The sequence below is a fragment of the Portunus trituberculatus genome, chromosome 46, assembly GCF_017591435.1.
Source record: "Portunus trituberculatus isolate SZX2019 chromosome 46, ASM1759143v1, whole genome shotgun sequence".
Classification (NCBI taxonomy): Eukaryota; Metazoa; Arthropoda; class Malacostraca; order Decapoda; family Portunidae; genus Portunus; species Portunus trituberculatus.
Window position 1 is genome coordinate 15604146 of NC_059300.1, and position 18706 is coordinate 15622851.

At 37.6% G+C, this 18706-nt stretch overlaps 1 protein-coding gene across 1 annotated transcript in view; it reads right to left on the minus strand.

The window, feature by feature from the left end:
* LOC123519725 (AMP deaminase 2-like) overlaps positions 1 to 18706 on the minus strand; it is a 226816-nt gene that overhangs the window by 172450 nt on the left and 35660 nt on the right. The window contains exon 4 of the mRNA XM_045281229.1: positions 5987 to 6010. Within this exon, the coding sequence (XP_045137164.1) occupies positions 5987 to 6010 (24 nt within the window). The remainder of the gene's footprint in view (positions 1 to 5986; positions 6011 to 18706) is intronic.

The following is an 18706-nucleotide window of genomic DNA, read 5'->3' on the forward strand; positions in this document are numbered from 1 at the left end:
TCTTCCCATACCAAACCTTATCCACATTTATTTATTTCTTCGTCATAATCATAACTCCTCCTCCACCTTTACTCTCCCTATCCTTTCTCCATATATTATATTTATTATCCAAATTTATCTTTGTTTTTTCATGCAATTTTGTCTCAGTCAAACACAGGCTTCTCCACTATCATATAGTCTTGCAATTCCAATCTACTTGACAGTATCCCATCTATATTAGTATACATTACGGTCCACCCACTGCTCCTCTAGGGTTCCTCCGTATTCCTTCTTTCCACATACCACTTTCTGACTCTCTCCTATAACTCTCCAAAAACTTTTCTCTTTCCTCCTCAGACCGCTCATCATTTTTCCTTCTCGCCTCTTCCAACAATTCCTTATATCTTCTCCTCTCTTCCTCATTTCTATTCTTTCTCACAAACACCTCTTTACAACCTTCTATCTCTCTTAACTTTGATGTTCTATATAGGACATCCTCCCAGATTGTTGTGACTTCAGTACTACTTTAATCGGTCTGTTCACTCCTCCTTATACGGACCCAGTCTATGGATCTCTTCCACTTCTTCTTGTAGGTCTTTTTTTCATCATCATTTAGATTTTTGAACAGATCTCTTACCGTTTTCAATTCTTCCTTAATTCTCTTAGGCTTATATGTTATATTTTGTTCTTTCATCCCAAATATTAACACACTCTTCTTCTTTTCTGCTATTTCCCTTATCAATGTTTCCTTATTCTTCATTACATTAACCAGTTCCTTGGACCTTTCTTTTTTGTCTTCCTTCAACTGATCTTTAATTATTTCTTGTAATCCAACCATCTCTGCTTCCCTCGACTCAGTCCATTGTGTTTTCTTCAGTTCCCATTCCCTTTCAAGCCTTTCATTCTGCTCACTAATCATTTCCTTAAAGTCATCTTTCTCCTTTACTACTCTCTCCATTTTCTCCTCCAACCATCTCTTGTATTTTTCAACCTCCACCTTCAAATGCATTCTCATCCACCAATCGTTTTTCATTTTCCTCCAGTCTCTTAACTCTTTCCTTCAAAGCCTTGCGGAATTCTCTATCCTGCTCCTCCTCACTCCTCTGAACTTTTAATTCCTTCACTAACTCCTCAAATCTCTTCTCCAACATCACCAATCTACCTTGCAATGTTGCCCCTGTTGAAGCTGGACTCATGCTTTGACTGGCCACTGTGTGTGTGTGTGTGTGTGTGTGTGTGTGTGTTTCACTGTTTGATCTGCTGCAGACTCTGACGAGTGTGTGTGTGTGTGTGTAGTTACCTAATTTACCTAATTGTAACATACGGAAAAGAGCTATGCTCGTGTTGTCCCGTCTCCATATCTACTAATGTCCAGCTTTTTCTTAAAATCATGAATATTCCTTGCGTTGACCACTTCCACGTCTAAACTATTCCATGCTTCCACCCTTCTATGAGGGAAGCTATATTTTTCACATCTCTCCTATAAGTGGCCATTTTAGTTTTTTCCCATGCCCTCTCGACATTCTTTCATTCCACATACACAGATCTTCCCTATCCATTTTTCCATGCCAATCATCACTCTGTATATTGCTATCAGGTCTCCCTTTCTCTTCTGTTTTCCAGGGTCGGAAGTTGCATTCTTTTCAGTCTGTCTTCATAAGTCAAATCTCTTAAGTCAGGCACCATTTTGTTGCAGCCCTCTGTACTTTCTCTAGTTTCCTTATGTGTTTCTTTAAGTTCGAGCCCACTGTATTGTTGCATATTCAAGCCTCGGTCTTATCATTGCAGTAATTATTTTCTTCATCATTTCTTCATCTAAATATCGAACGCCACTCTTATGTTCCTCAATAAGTTCAATACTTCTCCAATTATTTTGTTTATATGTCTCTCTGGCGATAGGTCATTGGTAATTGTCACCCCAAGGTCTTTTTCTTCATGACTGGTTTTATGTCTTCATTTCCTATCTTGTACATACTCCTGATTCTTCTTTCACTCTTGCCAAACTCTATTTTCTTGCATTTTGTCGTGTTGAACTCCATTTGCCATGTACAGCTCCATTTCCATATTCTGTCCAAGTCTTCCTGGAGTAGTTCGCAATCTTTGTCACATCTCACTTTTCTTAACAATTTTGCATCGTCTGCAAATAGGCTCACATAACTGGACACCCCATCCACCATGTCATTTATGTAGACTGCGAACATTACTGGTGCCAACACTGATCCCTGTGGAACTCCACTCTCCACCAAGCCCCATTCTGATGGTCTGTCCTTAATTATTGTTCTCATTTCTCTTCCTACCAAAAGTCTTCCATCCATTTTAGTAAACTGCCATGCACTCCTCCTACCATTTCAAGTTTCCAGATCAGTCTCCGGTGTGGTACCTTATCAAAGGCCTTTTTTAAATCCAGATATATTCCATCAGCCCAACCATCTCTTTCCTGTATTACATCTATCACCCTCGAATAGTAACATATCAGGTTTGTCGTGCATGAACGCCCTTTTCTAAAACCAAATTGACACTCACAAAGTATGTCATTTTTCTCCAAGAAGTCTGTCCATCTATTCTTCACCACCCTCTCACACATCTTAGCTACCACACTTGTAAGTGACACTGGTCTATAGTTCAATGGGTCTCTCTTGTTACCTGATTTATAGATTGGGACAATGTTAGCTCTTTTCCAGTCTTGGGGCACTACACCTTCCCTTAATGAGGCATCAATTACTTCACAAACTTTTTCTGCCAGTTGCTCCCTGCATTCTCTTAAAATCCATCCTGATACCCCATCAGGTCCCACAGCTTTTCTCACTTCTAAACTCCCCATCATATTCTTGATCTCCTCCACAGTTACTTGAAACTCCTTCATAATCCCTTTCTGTTCCATTACCAGTGGTTTGTCAAAAGCAGTCTCCTTTGTGAATACCTTCCGAAAGCATCCATTCATAGCCTCTGCCATTTCCTGGGATCTTCACTGCATACTCCATTTACTTCTAAACTTTCAATACTTTCTCTATTTTTGATGTTGTTGTTCACATGTCTGTAAAAAGCCTTGGTTGGTCTTTACATTTATCAATTATATCCTTTTCTTGTTTCTTTCTTTCTTCTCTTCTAATCAACACATATTCATTTCTTGCTCTTTTGTAACTTTCCCACTGCTTAATCCGTCTTTTCCTTCTCCACCTCTTCCATGCATCCTCTTTTCTTGTTCTAGCCTTTTCACATCTATCGTTAAACCAGTCCTGCTTTCCAACTTCTCTATGTTGTCTTATTGGTACAAATTTTTCTCACCTTCTTTGTATATTTTTATAAATTCCTTCCACTTTTCATTTGCTCCTTAGCACTCTTGAATTTCATCCAATTTGTCTCTTGAAAGAATTTCTTTAGGTTTCCAAAATCTGTCTTGGCATAATTCCATCTTCCCACTTTATATTCTTCATTTCTTCTAGATTTCTCTTCATCTATCACCTTGAACTCCAAAACTGCATGATCACTCTTTGCTAAAGGGCACTCCACCCTCATCTCCTCAATGACCATTGGCTCTGTACTAAAGACCAAGTCCAGTCTTGACGATGCTCCTCTCCTCCAAACCTAGTATCTTCTTTGACCCACTGAGTTAACACATTTTCCATTGCCAGTGTCAATAGTGTATTTCCCCATGTTGTCTCTGATCCTTCCATTGACCAGTCCTCCCAACACACCTCTTTACAATTAAAATCTCCCATCATTATAGTTCGTTCACAGCCACCCAACATTTCTTCCAGACATGTTCCTGTATCACTTATCATTTCTTCATATTCCTGTACTGACCATGCATTTGTCTTAGGTGGTACGTACACCACTATGTAGTGCCTCTTTTTCCTTCATTAGTTTCTGCTCTGATCTTTAGCACTTCTGCCTTTCCCATACCTTCTTTCACTTGATCCACCTTTATATCTTTTTAACCAGCAACATCACTCCTCCTCCCATCTTACCTACTCTATTTCTTTTCCAAACATTATATTTCCTTCTCCAACCATCATCAGGTCTTCTCCTCTCTCAGTTTTGTTTCAGTAAGACCCACAATATCTGGGTTCTTGTCCCTCAAGTAATCGTTGAGTTCTAAAATCCCGATATCACTCCATTTATGTTGGAATACATTACATTCCGCTCATACGTAAGTTTCTTTAGTCCTTTCTTGCTGTACTTTTCTGGGTTATGAACCACTTCCTCAGTCTCATATCCAAGATTCTCCAGAAAACTCTTTCTTCTCCTCTTCTGTCCTCTCTTCATTTTTTTCAAAGCCTCCTTTCTCAACTCATTTAACATTTCTCTTTCCTTTTCACCGAGATCTCTTCTCAACCAAATCTTCCTTGTTGTTTCCTGCTGGGCTAGCCTCCATGACTTCTCCACCAATTCATCTACATCCTTTTGTGACTTAAGTTTGATTCTTATTGGCCTCATACCTTCTCTTGTGAACTTTCCAATTCTATGGAAGTCCTCTATTTCTTGTACTAGGTCTTTTCCTCCTCCTGCACCACATTAATGATATTATTTATCACCTTTTTATGTTTTTTCTCTCTCCATTTTACTCGGTGTCTTATCCTCCTCCACACCAAATATCACCACACATCTCTTTTTGTCTACAGTTTCCCTCACCAATGTCTCATTTGACTTAATAACCTTCACCACTTTCTCAGCAATCTTCTCTTCTATGATCTGTTGATCTATAATTTCAGCAAGGCCCAAAGTTTTCTCCCAGACTCTTTGATTTCCTTTTCCAGACTTGCAACTTTGTAATTTACCTCCTTTCTTTCCACTTCCTGACTTTTTCCATTCAGCCTGCTTCTCCATCACTTTTCTAGAGATTCTCCACATTTTCGCAATTCACTTTAATTAGCTTAACTTCCTCTTTCAGTATTTCATTTTCCTTCTTCATATCGGCACTCTTTCATTACATTGTCATAACTCGTTTCCAGGCCCCATACTTTTCAAACAGTTTTCAATTTTACCTTCCAACTCCAGAATTTTCTTCACATAAACGCTCTTCTCCATTATTCCTTGAAATCCTGTGAAGTCTGATTCATCTTTCGAGTTCACGGCCGCCATGTTGCGCAGATGTAAACAAACCAGCTGATGGCTCAAACGCAGGCTACAGTTTATATTCACCTTCCCTGGACATTATTTTGCTAATCAACAGTTAACATGACTATATGGAGACGGGACAAACATTACAAGCTCCTTTCCCACCTTGGTTACTCTTAGGCAATGGTAACTGTAGAATTAGAGATGATTGCTCTGGAGCTCAGCGACCACATCCGCCATCGACGGTGTCCCGTGTGTGTGTGTGTGTGTGTGTGTGTGTGTGAAGTCTGTATATGAAGAACTGCAATTTCTCATGAATTTTTCCAGACTAAAAATGAAGTTATATAAGTTCTAACAAAATCATACACTCACACACACAAAACAATTCATCTGAATTGTGCAAAAATGGGAAGTGATGAGGAACTGGCTGTTACTAAGACAGATGACTCAAGTATCAGATGATCATTAAATAGAGTCTACCATTCCCAATATATACATAGAAAGTTTAGGCCAAATCTAGGAGAGGAATAAAAACAGAAATAAAGCATATAAGAAAATCAAGAGTGACAACAAGAAGGATTCATCATGTTCTGGTACTACAGACATATACATCCTATAAAGACCATCCTTCAACAGGCAACCTCAGGCAGGTCAAGGATTAATACAAGGGAGTCAAAGTGTAAAGAGGAACAAGACGAAGGTAGAGAAGATCAGATACTTTACACAAATCACAAGTACATGAATTAAGAAAAATATCATCACCACATTACAGGACAAGGATCCAAGCCTTTGGAAAATTCAATAACAAACACAATGGGAAAGAGTTATTAAAATGGGAATTACTGAATAGACAATCATTCCAGGCAAGAGATATGTAAGTAAGAGGTTGAATGGATATGGGGAATGTGGGAAGCACTATGGGATACCACAGGACACAATATCCTCTTACCTGCCCCATGCCTTCTTGTTTCTCCTGTGTAGCATAGAGAAGAGTGAGATATATATTACCACTACAATAACATTTTCACCTTAGCTACAGAACAGAGCCAAGAAAATGCAAAAGTAATGCAAGCGTAATCAGTGAAGAAAAGACAGCAATGAAGATCGATTATGACAAATTAATACTGGTTCACACTTTTATCTGAAATTGAAAAAAAAGAAGAAAAAAAAGAAAAAAAATTGAAAATATCCAAACTTTTTTTCCATGGCAGCTGTGTGCAAACAAAACCCTGCTGCATTCAGTACCAAACAGTAACAATAATGAGTGTAAACTGAAATTTCCATATCATGGACATATCATCATTATTAGGGATAGTGAACTCTTTTCAATCATGATCCAGTGTATTTGAAAAAGGCATGGTTGATAGCATTTCACAAATGTGGTATTGCCCTGATGAAAGCTTGTGCTGCTGCCACAAAAGCCTACTTGCTCAGACTGTCAGGTACATATTGTAATTGCCTGCTAGCTTGAAGAGTTGAATATTTTCATTAATTCTATAGAACCTCTTGCCTTTTGCAATGATGAATATGATAATTTAAGATGTTTCCTTGTCTGAATAGGAAGCTTTTGCTACAAGCAGCAGCAGTGACTCACCACCACCAATAAGAAGGCTGTATAACACAAGAAGGCTGTATAACACACAATGATATTTCTGTTCCCCGCTCAGTTGTTCATTCCTATTAACACGGAGGCTTAATTGGACTCATTGATTATGACAAGACAAATAAAATCTTGAAGCAGACTAGTGTATGAGGGGTTATAGAAAGCAGTGATGCACTTCTATCTCCAAACTTCTTTATTTAGTTAACTCCATTGAAAGTATTTAATGGGCATCACTGGTAGCTACACTAAGTAACAGAAATTCCCTCCACCATATTGTTCCCATTTCTCAACAAAACATCAAAGGTTAGAAGATAGAAAGAAAATAAAGCCTGTGGGCATCCACTACCATCTTCCTTAGGATATATTCCCTTCTCTCTCTTTCTGGCTTGCTCTAACCCCCTGCACTAAGGGAACAATACATGTCACTACATACTGTAGCTCAGTAGAGAATGTACCCTTTGACATTCTGTCACTCTGAACCAATTTATGCTTGAAGTTTAATTTGTTATAGCTCAAAATTTAAACCTAACTTCTTAATGTATCTAATGTATCAACAATTTATCATCTCTTTTATAAAAAAAAAATGTATTTTTTTATTTACCTAAAAAGAAAATTCTAAAATCTGAAAAGTGTCTAGTTCTGTGTAGTATTTTGGAAAAAGAGATTGTATATCTGCATATTTAACAGATTACGGCTGTACTGAATCATACATGAGTTCTAATATAATCTCATCTATTCAGATAAACATTCCCTATGACAATCTCAAGTGGTTGGTCACAATGCTCACTATAAACAGTTTTATGAGCTCCATTCCCTATAATTTTTCATCCTTTCTTCCATGGATATTTCTGCCTTGTAACATCTAGCAGGAGGACTGATTCTCACAATCATAATTCACTAGTATACTTCCTACTTCCATCCCATTTTCTTTTCCTCTTTCCCTGAAAACATCTACAGATGTTATGTATGTATAATAATTTTTACCATTACATAGGCTGTTTCTTCCTCCTTAGAGTATACCTTTCATTTCTTTCATTTACACTTTCATAACTTTCATTATTCATGCTATTTATACAACAGGCACGTATCAAATAACTTATCACTATGCTACTTGAATCATAGATCTTTAAGTTTCATTCTATGTCCGTGGTGCTGAGGAGTATGCACAGCACTTCAATATGATTGAATGTGAACAGAACAAAATAAAAATCTAGGAAACCTTTAACCCATTAGTGCCCAAGCGTACTTAAAGAACGTTAATAGTGGTCTTTTTCATATGGTTTTCATTATGTTAGAGAGAAGATAAGAAATTACCATTTGTTTAAAAAACAAAAGGAAGACTTGTGCTTCCCCTGAAGTGCATTACAGAAAACGAGAATTCATAAGAACCATACGCGGGAAGGCATTAAAGTGATAACTTTATTGAAAGATGGAAAGTGGCTGCAGTTGCAAGAATCTTTTCAACAAAAAGAGGTAAGCCTTTTGTAGTATCCATTTTGTTTTGTTCTTAAATTTTTTTTAAAGATGTCAAATTGTGGGTGTGAAAAGAATCTTACAAAATATTTACATTTATCTTGTCATATACTGCTAGTGAATCATGGACGTACTTTAAAGTAAGTGTGGACACTTCCTATCAGGTGGTGTGAAATTTGACCTACCTAACAGTCTCTATAGAAAATAATCAACCGGTAAGCCATATTGATAGAATTTTCAGATAGACGTATAATTTGCTAAGGAATATTGGAGTAGCATTTCACTATATGGACAAGGAAATGATGAAGAAATTGATAAGTACTAAAATAAGACCTAGATTGGAATATGCAGGAGTTGTGTGGACTCCCCATAAAAAGAAACACATAAGAAAATTAGAGAGACAACAAAAAATGGCTACAAGAATGGTTCCAGAATTTAAAGGGATGGCATATGAGGAGAGACTAAAGGAAATGGATCTACCAACCTTGGAGCAGAGAAGAGAGAGGATCTGATACAAGTTTATAAATTGATTAACGGAATGGATGAAGTGGATAATGAGAAACTGATCCTGAGAGAAGAATATGACTTTAGAAGCACAAGATCGCATAGTAAAAACTAAGGAAGGGACGATGTCTGAGAGATGTTAAAAATTTAGTTTCCATAAAGATGTGTTGAGACTTGGAACAGTTTGAGTGAGGAAGTGGTATCAGCAAAGAGTGTACATAGTTTTAAAGAAAAATTGGATAAGTGTAGATATGGAGACGGGACCACACGAGCATAAAGCCCAGGCCCTGTAAAACTACAACTAGGTAAATACAACTAGGTAAATACACACACACACACACACACACACAACAAAATGCAAGAAAATAGAGTTTGGCAAGAGTGAAAGAAGAATCAGAAGTATGTACAAGATAGGAAATGAAGACATAAAAACCAGTCATGAAGAAAAAGACCTTGGGGTGACAATTACCAATGACCTATTGCCAGAGAGACATATAAACAAAATAATTGGAGAAGTATTGAACTTATTGAGGAACATAAGAGTGGCGTTCAGATATTTAGATGAAGAAATGATGAAGAAAATAATTACTGCAATGATAAGACCGAGGCTTGAATATGCAACAATACAGTGGGCTCGAACTTAAAGAAACACATAAGGAAACTAGAGAAAGTACAGAGGGCTGCAACAAAAATGGTGCCTGACTTAAGAGATTTGACTTATGAAGACAGACTGAAAAGAATGCAACTTCCGACCCTGGAAAACAGAAGAGAAAGGGGAGACCTGATAGCAATATACAGAGTGATGATTGGCATGGAAAAATGGATAGGGAAGATCTGTGTATGTGGAATGAAAGAATGTCGAGAGGGCATGGGAAAAACTAAAATGGCCACTTATAGGAGAGATGTGAAAAATATAGCTTCCTCATAGAAGGGTGGAAGCATGGAATAGTTTAGACGTGGAAGTGGTCAACGCAAGGAATATTCATGATTTTAAGAAAAAGCTGGACATTAATAGATATGGAGACGGGACAACACGAGCATAGCTCTTTTCCCGTATGTTACAATTAGGTAAATACAATTAGGTAAATACACACACACACACACGAGTAGCATTTCACTACATGGACAAAAAAAATGATGAAGAAATTGATAAGTACTATAATAAGACCCAGATTGGAATATGCAGGAGTAGTGTGGACCCCTCATGAAAAGAAACACATAAGGAAATTGGAGAGGCTACAAAAAATAGCTACAAGAATGGTTCCAGAATTTGAAGGGATGACATATGAGGAGAGACTAAAGGCTATGGATCTACCAACCCCGGAACAGAGAAGGGAGAGAGGAGATCTGATACAAGTTTATAAATTGATCAACGGAATGGACCAAGTGGATAATGAGAAACTGATCCTGAGAGAAGAATATGACATCCGAAGCACAAGATGGCATAGTAAAAAGCTGAGAAAAGGAAGATGCCTGAGAGATATTAAAAAATATAGTTTCCCGCAGAGATGTATTGAGACGTGGAACAGTTTGGATGAAGAAGTAGTGTCTGCAACGAGTGTGCATACTATTAAAGTAAGATTGGATAAGTGTAGATATGGAGACGGGACCACACGAGCATAAAGCCCAGGCCCTGTAAAAGTGCAACTAGGTAAATACAACTAGGTAAATACACACAACTAGGTACACACACACACACTCCGCACTCCATGGAGAGCGGACGTGCCTCCTGCTCAGAGTGGCATCTGACTAGCGCTCCACACGCTGAGCAGTGTGCTTGGGTGAGGGTCGTTATTGGTATTGAAGGACGGCCGGAGTGAGTGAGCGAGTGTGCAGAGTGAGCGTGGCCTGGTGGCCTGTGCATGAGAGTGGTCGAAGGTGTGAGAACCTCCGCACTCCAAGCGACGGAGCGGGAACCGCACAAGGGCCAGCCATAGCAGCCGCCGGCGCATCCCACCACACACACGTAGCTACCAGGCCTGGCCCCCAGTGACCACACACCCACATGCTCCCAGGAAGAGTAAAAAAATGGATAGACCGGTAAGAAATAAATTACCAAATTCAAAATATGTCGATGAGGCCCAAGGAGCAAAACCAAAAGTGGCCAGTCAAAGCATGAGTCCATCTTCAACAGAGGCAACAATGCAAGGTCGACTGGTAATGTTGGAGAAGAGATTTGAGGAGTTGGTGAAGGAATTAAAAGTTCAGAGGAGTGATGAGGAGCAGGATAGAGAATTCCGCAAGGCTTTAAAGGAAAGAGTTAAGAGACTAGAGGAAAATGAAAAACGATTGGTGGATGAGAATGCACACTTGAGAGTGGAGGTTGAAAAATACAAGAGATGGTTGGAAGAGAAAATGGAGAGAGTAGTAAAGGAGAAAGATGACTTAAAGTAAATGATCAGTGAGCAGAGTGAAAGGTTTGAAAGGGAATGGGAACTGAAGAAAACACAATGGACTGAGTCGAGGGAAGCAGAGATGGTTGGATTACAAGAAATAATTAAAGATCAGTTGAAGGAAGACAAAAAAGAAAAGTCCACAGAACTGGTTAATGTTATGAAGAATAAGGAAACATTCATAAGAGAAATAGCAGAAAAGAAGAAGAGTGTGTTAATATTTGGGATGAAAGAACAAAATATAACATACAAGCCTAAGAGAATAAAGGAAGAATTAAAAACAGTAAGAGATCTGTTCAAAAATCTAAATGATGATGAAAAAAAAGACCTACAAGAAGAAGTGGAAGAGATCCATAGACTGGGTCTGTATAAGGTGGGAGCGAGCAGACCGATTAAAGTAGTACTGAAGTCACAACAATCTGCGGAGGATATCCTATATAGAACATCAAAGTTAAGAGAGATAGAAGGTTGTAAAGAGGTGTTTGTGAGAAAGAATAGAAATGAGGAAGAGAGGAGAAGATATAAGGAATTGTTGGAAGAGGCGAGAAGGAAAAATGATGAGCGGTCTGAGGAGGAAAGAGAAAAGTTTATTTGGAGAGTTATAGGAGAGAGAGTCAGAAAGTGGTATGTGGAAAGAAGGAATGCAGAGAAACCCCTAGAGGCAGCAGTGGGTGGACCGTAATGTATACTAATATAGATGGGATACTGTCAAGTAGATTGGAATTGCAAGACTATATGATGGTAGAGAAGCCTGATATAGTGTGTTTGACTGAGACAAAATTGCATGAAAAAACAAAAGTAAATTTGGATAATAAATATAATCTATGGAGAAAGGATAGAGAGAGTAAAGGTGGAGGAGGAGTTATGATTATGACGAAGAAATAAATAAATTTGGATAAGGTTTGGTATGGGAAGAACAACGCAGAAGTGATAAGCATAAGGATAAGTGATGGAAAAGAATTAATAATCATGGTGACCTATGTACCTCCTAAAACAAATTCTTGGACATTAAGGGAATACGACAATATGATCAAGGATACTTTACAGAGTTTGGAAAGTGTATTATCTGGAAAAAGAAAGGTGATACTAGTAGGAGATTTTAATTGTAAGGAGGTGGATTGGGAAAATCTAGTAAGTGGTGTTGGAGAGGAAGCATGGGGAGAGAGATTTCTTAATCTAATGATAGAAAATATGATGGAACAGAGGGTGAAAGAAAATACTAGATATAGAGATGATGGACCGGCTAGACTGGATTTGGTGTTAACAAGAGAAGTGTACCTATGTGGAGATATACAATACAAATGTCCTTTGGGAAAGAGTGATCATGTGGTTATGGAAATGCAGATAGCAACAACACAGCGAAGGAGAGACGAGACATACAGGAGTGGTAGATTGAATTATAGAAAGATGGATACAGAAAGTTTGAAAAATTATTTCAGAAAATTAGATTGGGAGGAGATGTTACAAATCAGAGAAGTGCAAAAAATATATGAGATTTTATGAAATATTATAAAGAAGGAGTTATGAAATTTGTACCAAAGTATAAACCGAGAGAGGAAGGAAGTAAGGATTGCTTTAATGCAACTTGTGTTAAGGCTAAGGAAAAGAGAGATGTAGCTTGGAAAAGATGGAAAAAGAGCAGGAATATACTAAATAAGGAGAATTATAGAGTGGCGAGAAATGAGTATGTGAGGGTAAGGAGGGAGGAACAAAGAAAATTTGAAAAAGATATTGTAGACAAAAGTAAGGAACATCCAAAATTGTTTTACAGGTTCATAAATGGTAAACTTAAAAAGAGAGAGTCCATTGAAAGGTTAAAAGGAGAGCAAGGGATAGTAGATGACCCTAAGAATATAGCGGAATTGCTAAATAATAGGTTTCAGCAAGTATTTACTAAAGAAACAATGTTTGTAAAGCCTCAGAATGTACAAAGAAATGTGCACATGGATGACATTAAGTTACCTAAAAAGGAGTTATATAAAATGTTGGAGGAACTTAAAGATGATAAAGCGATGGGACCAGATGAAGTTTCAGGAAAATTATTGAAGGAGTGTAGAGAAGAATTGATTAATCCATTATATGATATTATAAGGTGCTCATTAGAAACAGGGGCAGTACCGGTGGAATGGAAAAGAGCTGAAGTGGTGCCCATTTATAAGGGAGGCAGTAAGGAAGAGCCTCTTAACTATAGACCTCTAACAAGTGTGGTCGGTAAGATTTGTGAGAGGGTGATAAAGAAATATTGGATACGGTTCCTGGAGGATCATAAGTTATTATCGGATCATCAATTTGGCTTTAGGAAAGGGAGGTCATGTGTAAGAAATCTACTGAGCTTTTATTCAAGAGTGGTTGACAAAATACAAGAGAGAGAGGGATGGATGGACTGTGTATATTTGGATTTAAAGAAAGCTTTAGACAAGGTACCTCACATGAGACTGCTATGGAAATTAGAGATTTATGGAGGACTGAAAGGAAAAGTTTTAAAGTGGATGGAAAACTACTTGAGATGGAGGGAGATGGGAACGGTAATAAGGGATGCAAAGTTGGATTGGTTGGTGGTGGAGAGTGGAGTCCCACAAGGCTCAGTGCTGGCACCAATACTTTTCCTTGTATATATTAATGACATGCCAGAGGGAGTAAACAGTTATATTAATTTGTTTGCAGATGATTCGAAGTTGTGTAGGTGTGTGAAGAGTGAAGAAGATTGTGAAATTTTACAGGCAGATCTGGATAAGATTTGGGAGTGGAGCAAGAGGTGGGAAATGGAATTTAATCTGAGCAAAAGTCAGGTGATGGAGATGGGGAAGAGTGGAAGACGGCCAAGAGGGTCATATAAGATGGGTGAAGAAGTAGTGTTGAAAAAGGTGGAAAAGGAAAAGGATTTGGGAGTGATAATACAAGACCATGGGCAGTTTGAGGCTCATATTGATAAGATGTTTGGAGAAACGTATAATTTGATAAGAAATATTGGATTAGCCTTCCATTATATGGATAAAGATATGATGAAGAAATTAATTAGTACGGTAATTAGACCAAGATTGGAATATGCTGGAGTGGTCTGGTCCCCTTATAAAAAGAAGCATATAAGGAAGTTGGAGAGATTGCAGAGAATGGCAACAAAAATGGTTCCGGAATTGGCAGAAATGACCTATGAGGAGAGATTAAAAGAAATGAATTTGCTTACCTTGGAACAAAGAAGAGAAAGAGGAGATTTAATACAGGTTTATAAACTGTTGAACGGATTGAATGAAGTGTATAATGAGCAAATGATGTTGAGAGAGGAAAACTTAAATAGAACTACGAGATCGCATAGTAAAAAGATAGCCAAGGGAATTAAGAGATTACATAAAGAAAGAAGAACCAGATATTGTATGCCTGGTGGAAACAAAGTTAAATGAGGCAATAAAAATAGACATAGATAAAAGGTATAATATATGGAGGAGAGAGAGTGGGTAAAGGAGGAGGAGGAGTCATGATGATGTTAAGGAATGAGATAGTGGTAAATCAAGTGGAGTTTGGGGAAGGAAAATCAGAAATACTGTATGTTAAGATGCATATTAACAAAAAGGAGTTAACAATCATTGGAACATATGTGCCACCAAAACAAACTCATGGACTAACCAAGAATATAGAGACATGATAGATGACACAATAAGGAGTCTTACAAGAATCATTAAGGAAAGGAGAAAAGTGATATTGATAGGAGATTTCAACTGCAAGGAGGTAGACTGGGAAAATTGTGAAAGTGGTATGGGGAAGATGCCTGGGAGATAGATTCCTGAACCTAATGATAGATAATTTGATGGTCCAAAGAGTAAAGGAAAACACAAGATTCAGAGGAAACGATGAGCCGGCAAGATTAGACCTAGTTTTTACAAAGGATATACCAATTAACGATGATATAAGATACAAGTGCCCATTGGGAAAGAGTGACCGTGTAATATTAGAGATGGATATAGAAGAAGGAAAGGAAGATAGAGATGAATCATACAAAGGAGACCGATTAAATTACAGAAAGGCTGATATTGAGAATCTCAAAACTATTTTAAAAACGTAAACTGGGAGGAGATGGAAAACTCATTAACGGTTAAAGAGAAATATAACTTATTTTTGGAAATATACAAAACTGGGGTCAGGGAATATGTTCCGAAATATAGACCTAAAGAAGAAGGAAAGAAAGATTGGTTTAATGCAAGATGTGCTAGGGCAAAGGAGAAACGAGATGGAGCATGGAAAAGGTGGAGAAGAAACAGAAATCCTGAAAATAAGGAAAACTTCAAAACAGCAAGAAATGAATATGCTAAGGTGAGAAAGGAAGAAGAAAAGAACTATGAAAAGGACATTGTCGAAAATGTAAGGAACAACCAAAATTGTTCTACAGATTCATAAATGGAAAAATAAGACAAAAAGAAACAATAGAAAGGTTAAAAGGAGAAAACGGAATGGTGGAAGACCCAAAAGTATGGCAGAACTGTTAAATAGTAAATTTCATGAGGTCTTTACTAAGGAATCCAAATTTGAAAGACCACAGGGTAATAGAGACTGTCTATATGAAAGAGATTAAAGTAACCAAGCTTGAAATAAAAAAGTTGATGACGGAATTGGATGAGGAAAAGGCAATGGGACCGGATGAAGTCTCAGGCAGAATACTGAAAGAATGTAAGGAAGAACTAGCAAGTCCAATATACAACATCATAAAATGCTCAATAGAAAATGGAACAGTGCCAGTGGAGTGGAAAAGAGCTGAGGTGGTTCCCATATATAAGAGCGGAAGGAAGGAAGAACCTTTAAATTACAGGCCGGTATCACTAACTAGTGTAATATGCAAGATGTGTGAAAAAGTAATAAAGAAACAATGGATCGGGTTTCTTGAAGACAACAAAATATTATCAAATAGCCAATTTGGTTTTAGAAAAGGTCGGTCATGTGTTACTAATTTATTGAGTTTCTACTCTAGAATAGTTTAAAGTACAAGAGAGAGAGGGATGGGTTGACTGTATTTATTTAGATCTAAAAAAGGCTTTTGATAAAGTGCCACATGAAAGATTACTATGGAAGTTAGAGGAGAAGGGTGGCTTAAAAGGAAGCACATTGAGATGGATGAAGAATTACTTAATGGGAAGAGAAATAAGGACGATAGTTAAAGATATGAAGGTCAAGTGGAGAACAGTAGACAGCGGAGTGCCACAGGGGTCAGTATTGGCACCAATACTTTTTCTCGTATATATAAATGACATGCCAGAGGGAGTGAACAGCTACATAAATCTGTTTGGACGATGCGAAACTGTGCAGAGTCATTAAACAAAAGAGGATTGTGAAATACTACAGGAAGACTTAAACAAGATCTGGAAATGGAGCAAAAATGGAGATGGAATTCAATGTGGACAAAAGCCATGTCATGGAAATGGGAAAAAGTGAAAGACGACCAGTGGGAATCTATAAGATGGGAGATGGAGTAGAACTAGAAAAAGTAAAAAAGGAAAAGGACTTAGGAGTGACAATGGAAGAAAATAATCAACCGGTTAGCCATATTGATAGAATTTTCAGAGAGACGTATAATTTGCTAAGGAATATTGGAGTAGCATTTCACTATATGGACAAGGAAATGATGAAGAAATTGATAAGTACTAAAATAAGACCTAGATTGGAATATGCAGGAGTTGTGTGGACTCCCATAAAAAGAAACACATAAGAAAATTAGAGAGACAACAAAAATGGCTACAAGAATGGTTCCAGAATTTAAAGGGATGGCATATGAGGAGAGACTAAAGGCAATGGATCTACCAACCTTGGAGCAGAGAAGAGAGAGGATCTGATACAAGTTTATAAATTGATTAACGGAATGGATGAAGTGGATAATGAGAAACTGATCCTGAGAGAAGAATATGACTTTAGAAGCACAAGATCGCATAGTAAGAAACTAAGGAAGGGACGATGTCTGAGAGATGTTAAAAATTTAGTTTCCGCAAAGATGTGTTGAGACTTGGAACAGTTTGAGTGAGGAAGTGGTATCAGCAAAGAGTGTACATAGTTTTAAAGAAAAATTGGATAAGTGTAGATATGGAGATGGGACCACACGAGCATAAAGCCCAGGCCCTGTAAAACTACAACTAGGTAAATACAACTAAGTAAATACACACACACACACACACACACACACACACACACACACACACACACACACACACACACACACACACACACACACACTACAAAAAATGGCTACAAGAATGGTCCCAGAACTTGAAGGGATGACATATGAGGAGAGACTAAAGGCTATGGATCTACCAACCTTGGAACAAAGAAGGGAGAGAGGAGACCTGATACAAGTCTATAAATTGATCAATGGAATGGACCAAGTGGATAATGAGAAACTGATCCTGAGAGAAGAATATGACATCCAAAGCACAAGATCGCATAGTAAAAAACTGAGAAAGGGAAGATGTCCGAGAGATATTAAAAAATATAGTTTCCCGCAGAGATGTATTGAGACGTGGAACAGTTTAGATGAAGAAGTAGTGTCTGCAATGAGTGTGCACACTTTTAAAGTAAGATTGGATAAGTGTAGATATGGAGACGGGGCCACACGAGCATAAAACTACAACTAGGTAAATACAACTAGGTAAATACACACACTTTCATAACTTTCATTATTCATGCTATTTATACAACAGGCATGTATCAAATAACTTATCACTATGCTACTTGAATCATTCTACGAGTCACAGTCGAGGGAGGACGCACGGGAGCCGTTCCGACAATCAGCTGATCTTCACTACATACCTGTTGTGCAGTATTTACAGTGGCCTGGGCAGGTAGTGTGGACTCATTTTTTTTTTTTCATGAAATCAATTATTAAAGAATGATGAGTGAAAAAGAGATTCCATCAAAATGCAGACACGAGACTAGAGAAGGAATGAAAGCTGATGATGACGATGTTGGTGAGGGGGGAGCGCGTATTCAAATGCTTCGATACGACCAATATTTCACTACTTAAGAGAGTGTTAAATATTGAATATAAACTAGATAAATTGATGAAAGAGAATGAAGAACAGGAAAAAGAGTTTATAAAACTGAGAGAAAGGATAAAAAAAGTGGAAGAAAACGAAGCTAGAGCGGAAAACGAAGAACTAAAAAAGGAAGTAGCTAACTACAAATAGCAGATGGTAGAAGGACTTGGTAAAGCCGAGAAAGAAAAAGAGAAGCTGAAAGATCTAGTAAACAAGGAAGAGGAAAGAGTACAGAACGTGATTAAAAAAGAAGTACAAGCATGGAGAGTCCAAGATAAGAAAGATAAGGCTGATTTTCAGGAGGTGACTCTAGAACAACTTAAAGAAAAAGAAGAAAATATGACAAACAAAATGATAGGAGTCCTCAAGACAAAAGAAAATCTAGTTAGAGAAATTGCAGAAAAAAAGAAGAGTGTAATCGTATTTGGAATGAAAAAAAATATAAAATATACACCAAAAAGAGAAAAAGAAGAAATGAAATCAGTCAAAGACCTACTGAAGAATCTAAACGACAAAGATAGGCAGAACTTGGAAGAGGAAGTAGAAGAAATAAACAGAATGGGACCATATTAAGAAGGAAAAACGAAACCAATTAAAATACTAAAATCACAAGTAGCAACAGAAGAAATATCATATAGAACAACAAAACTTAGAGAAACAGAAGGTTGCAAGGATATCTATATAAA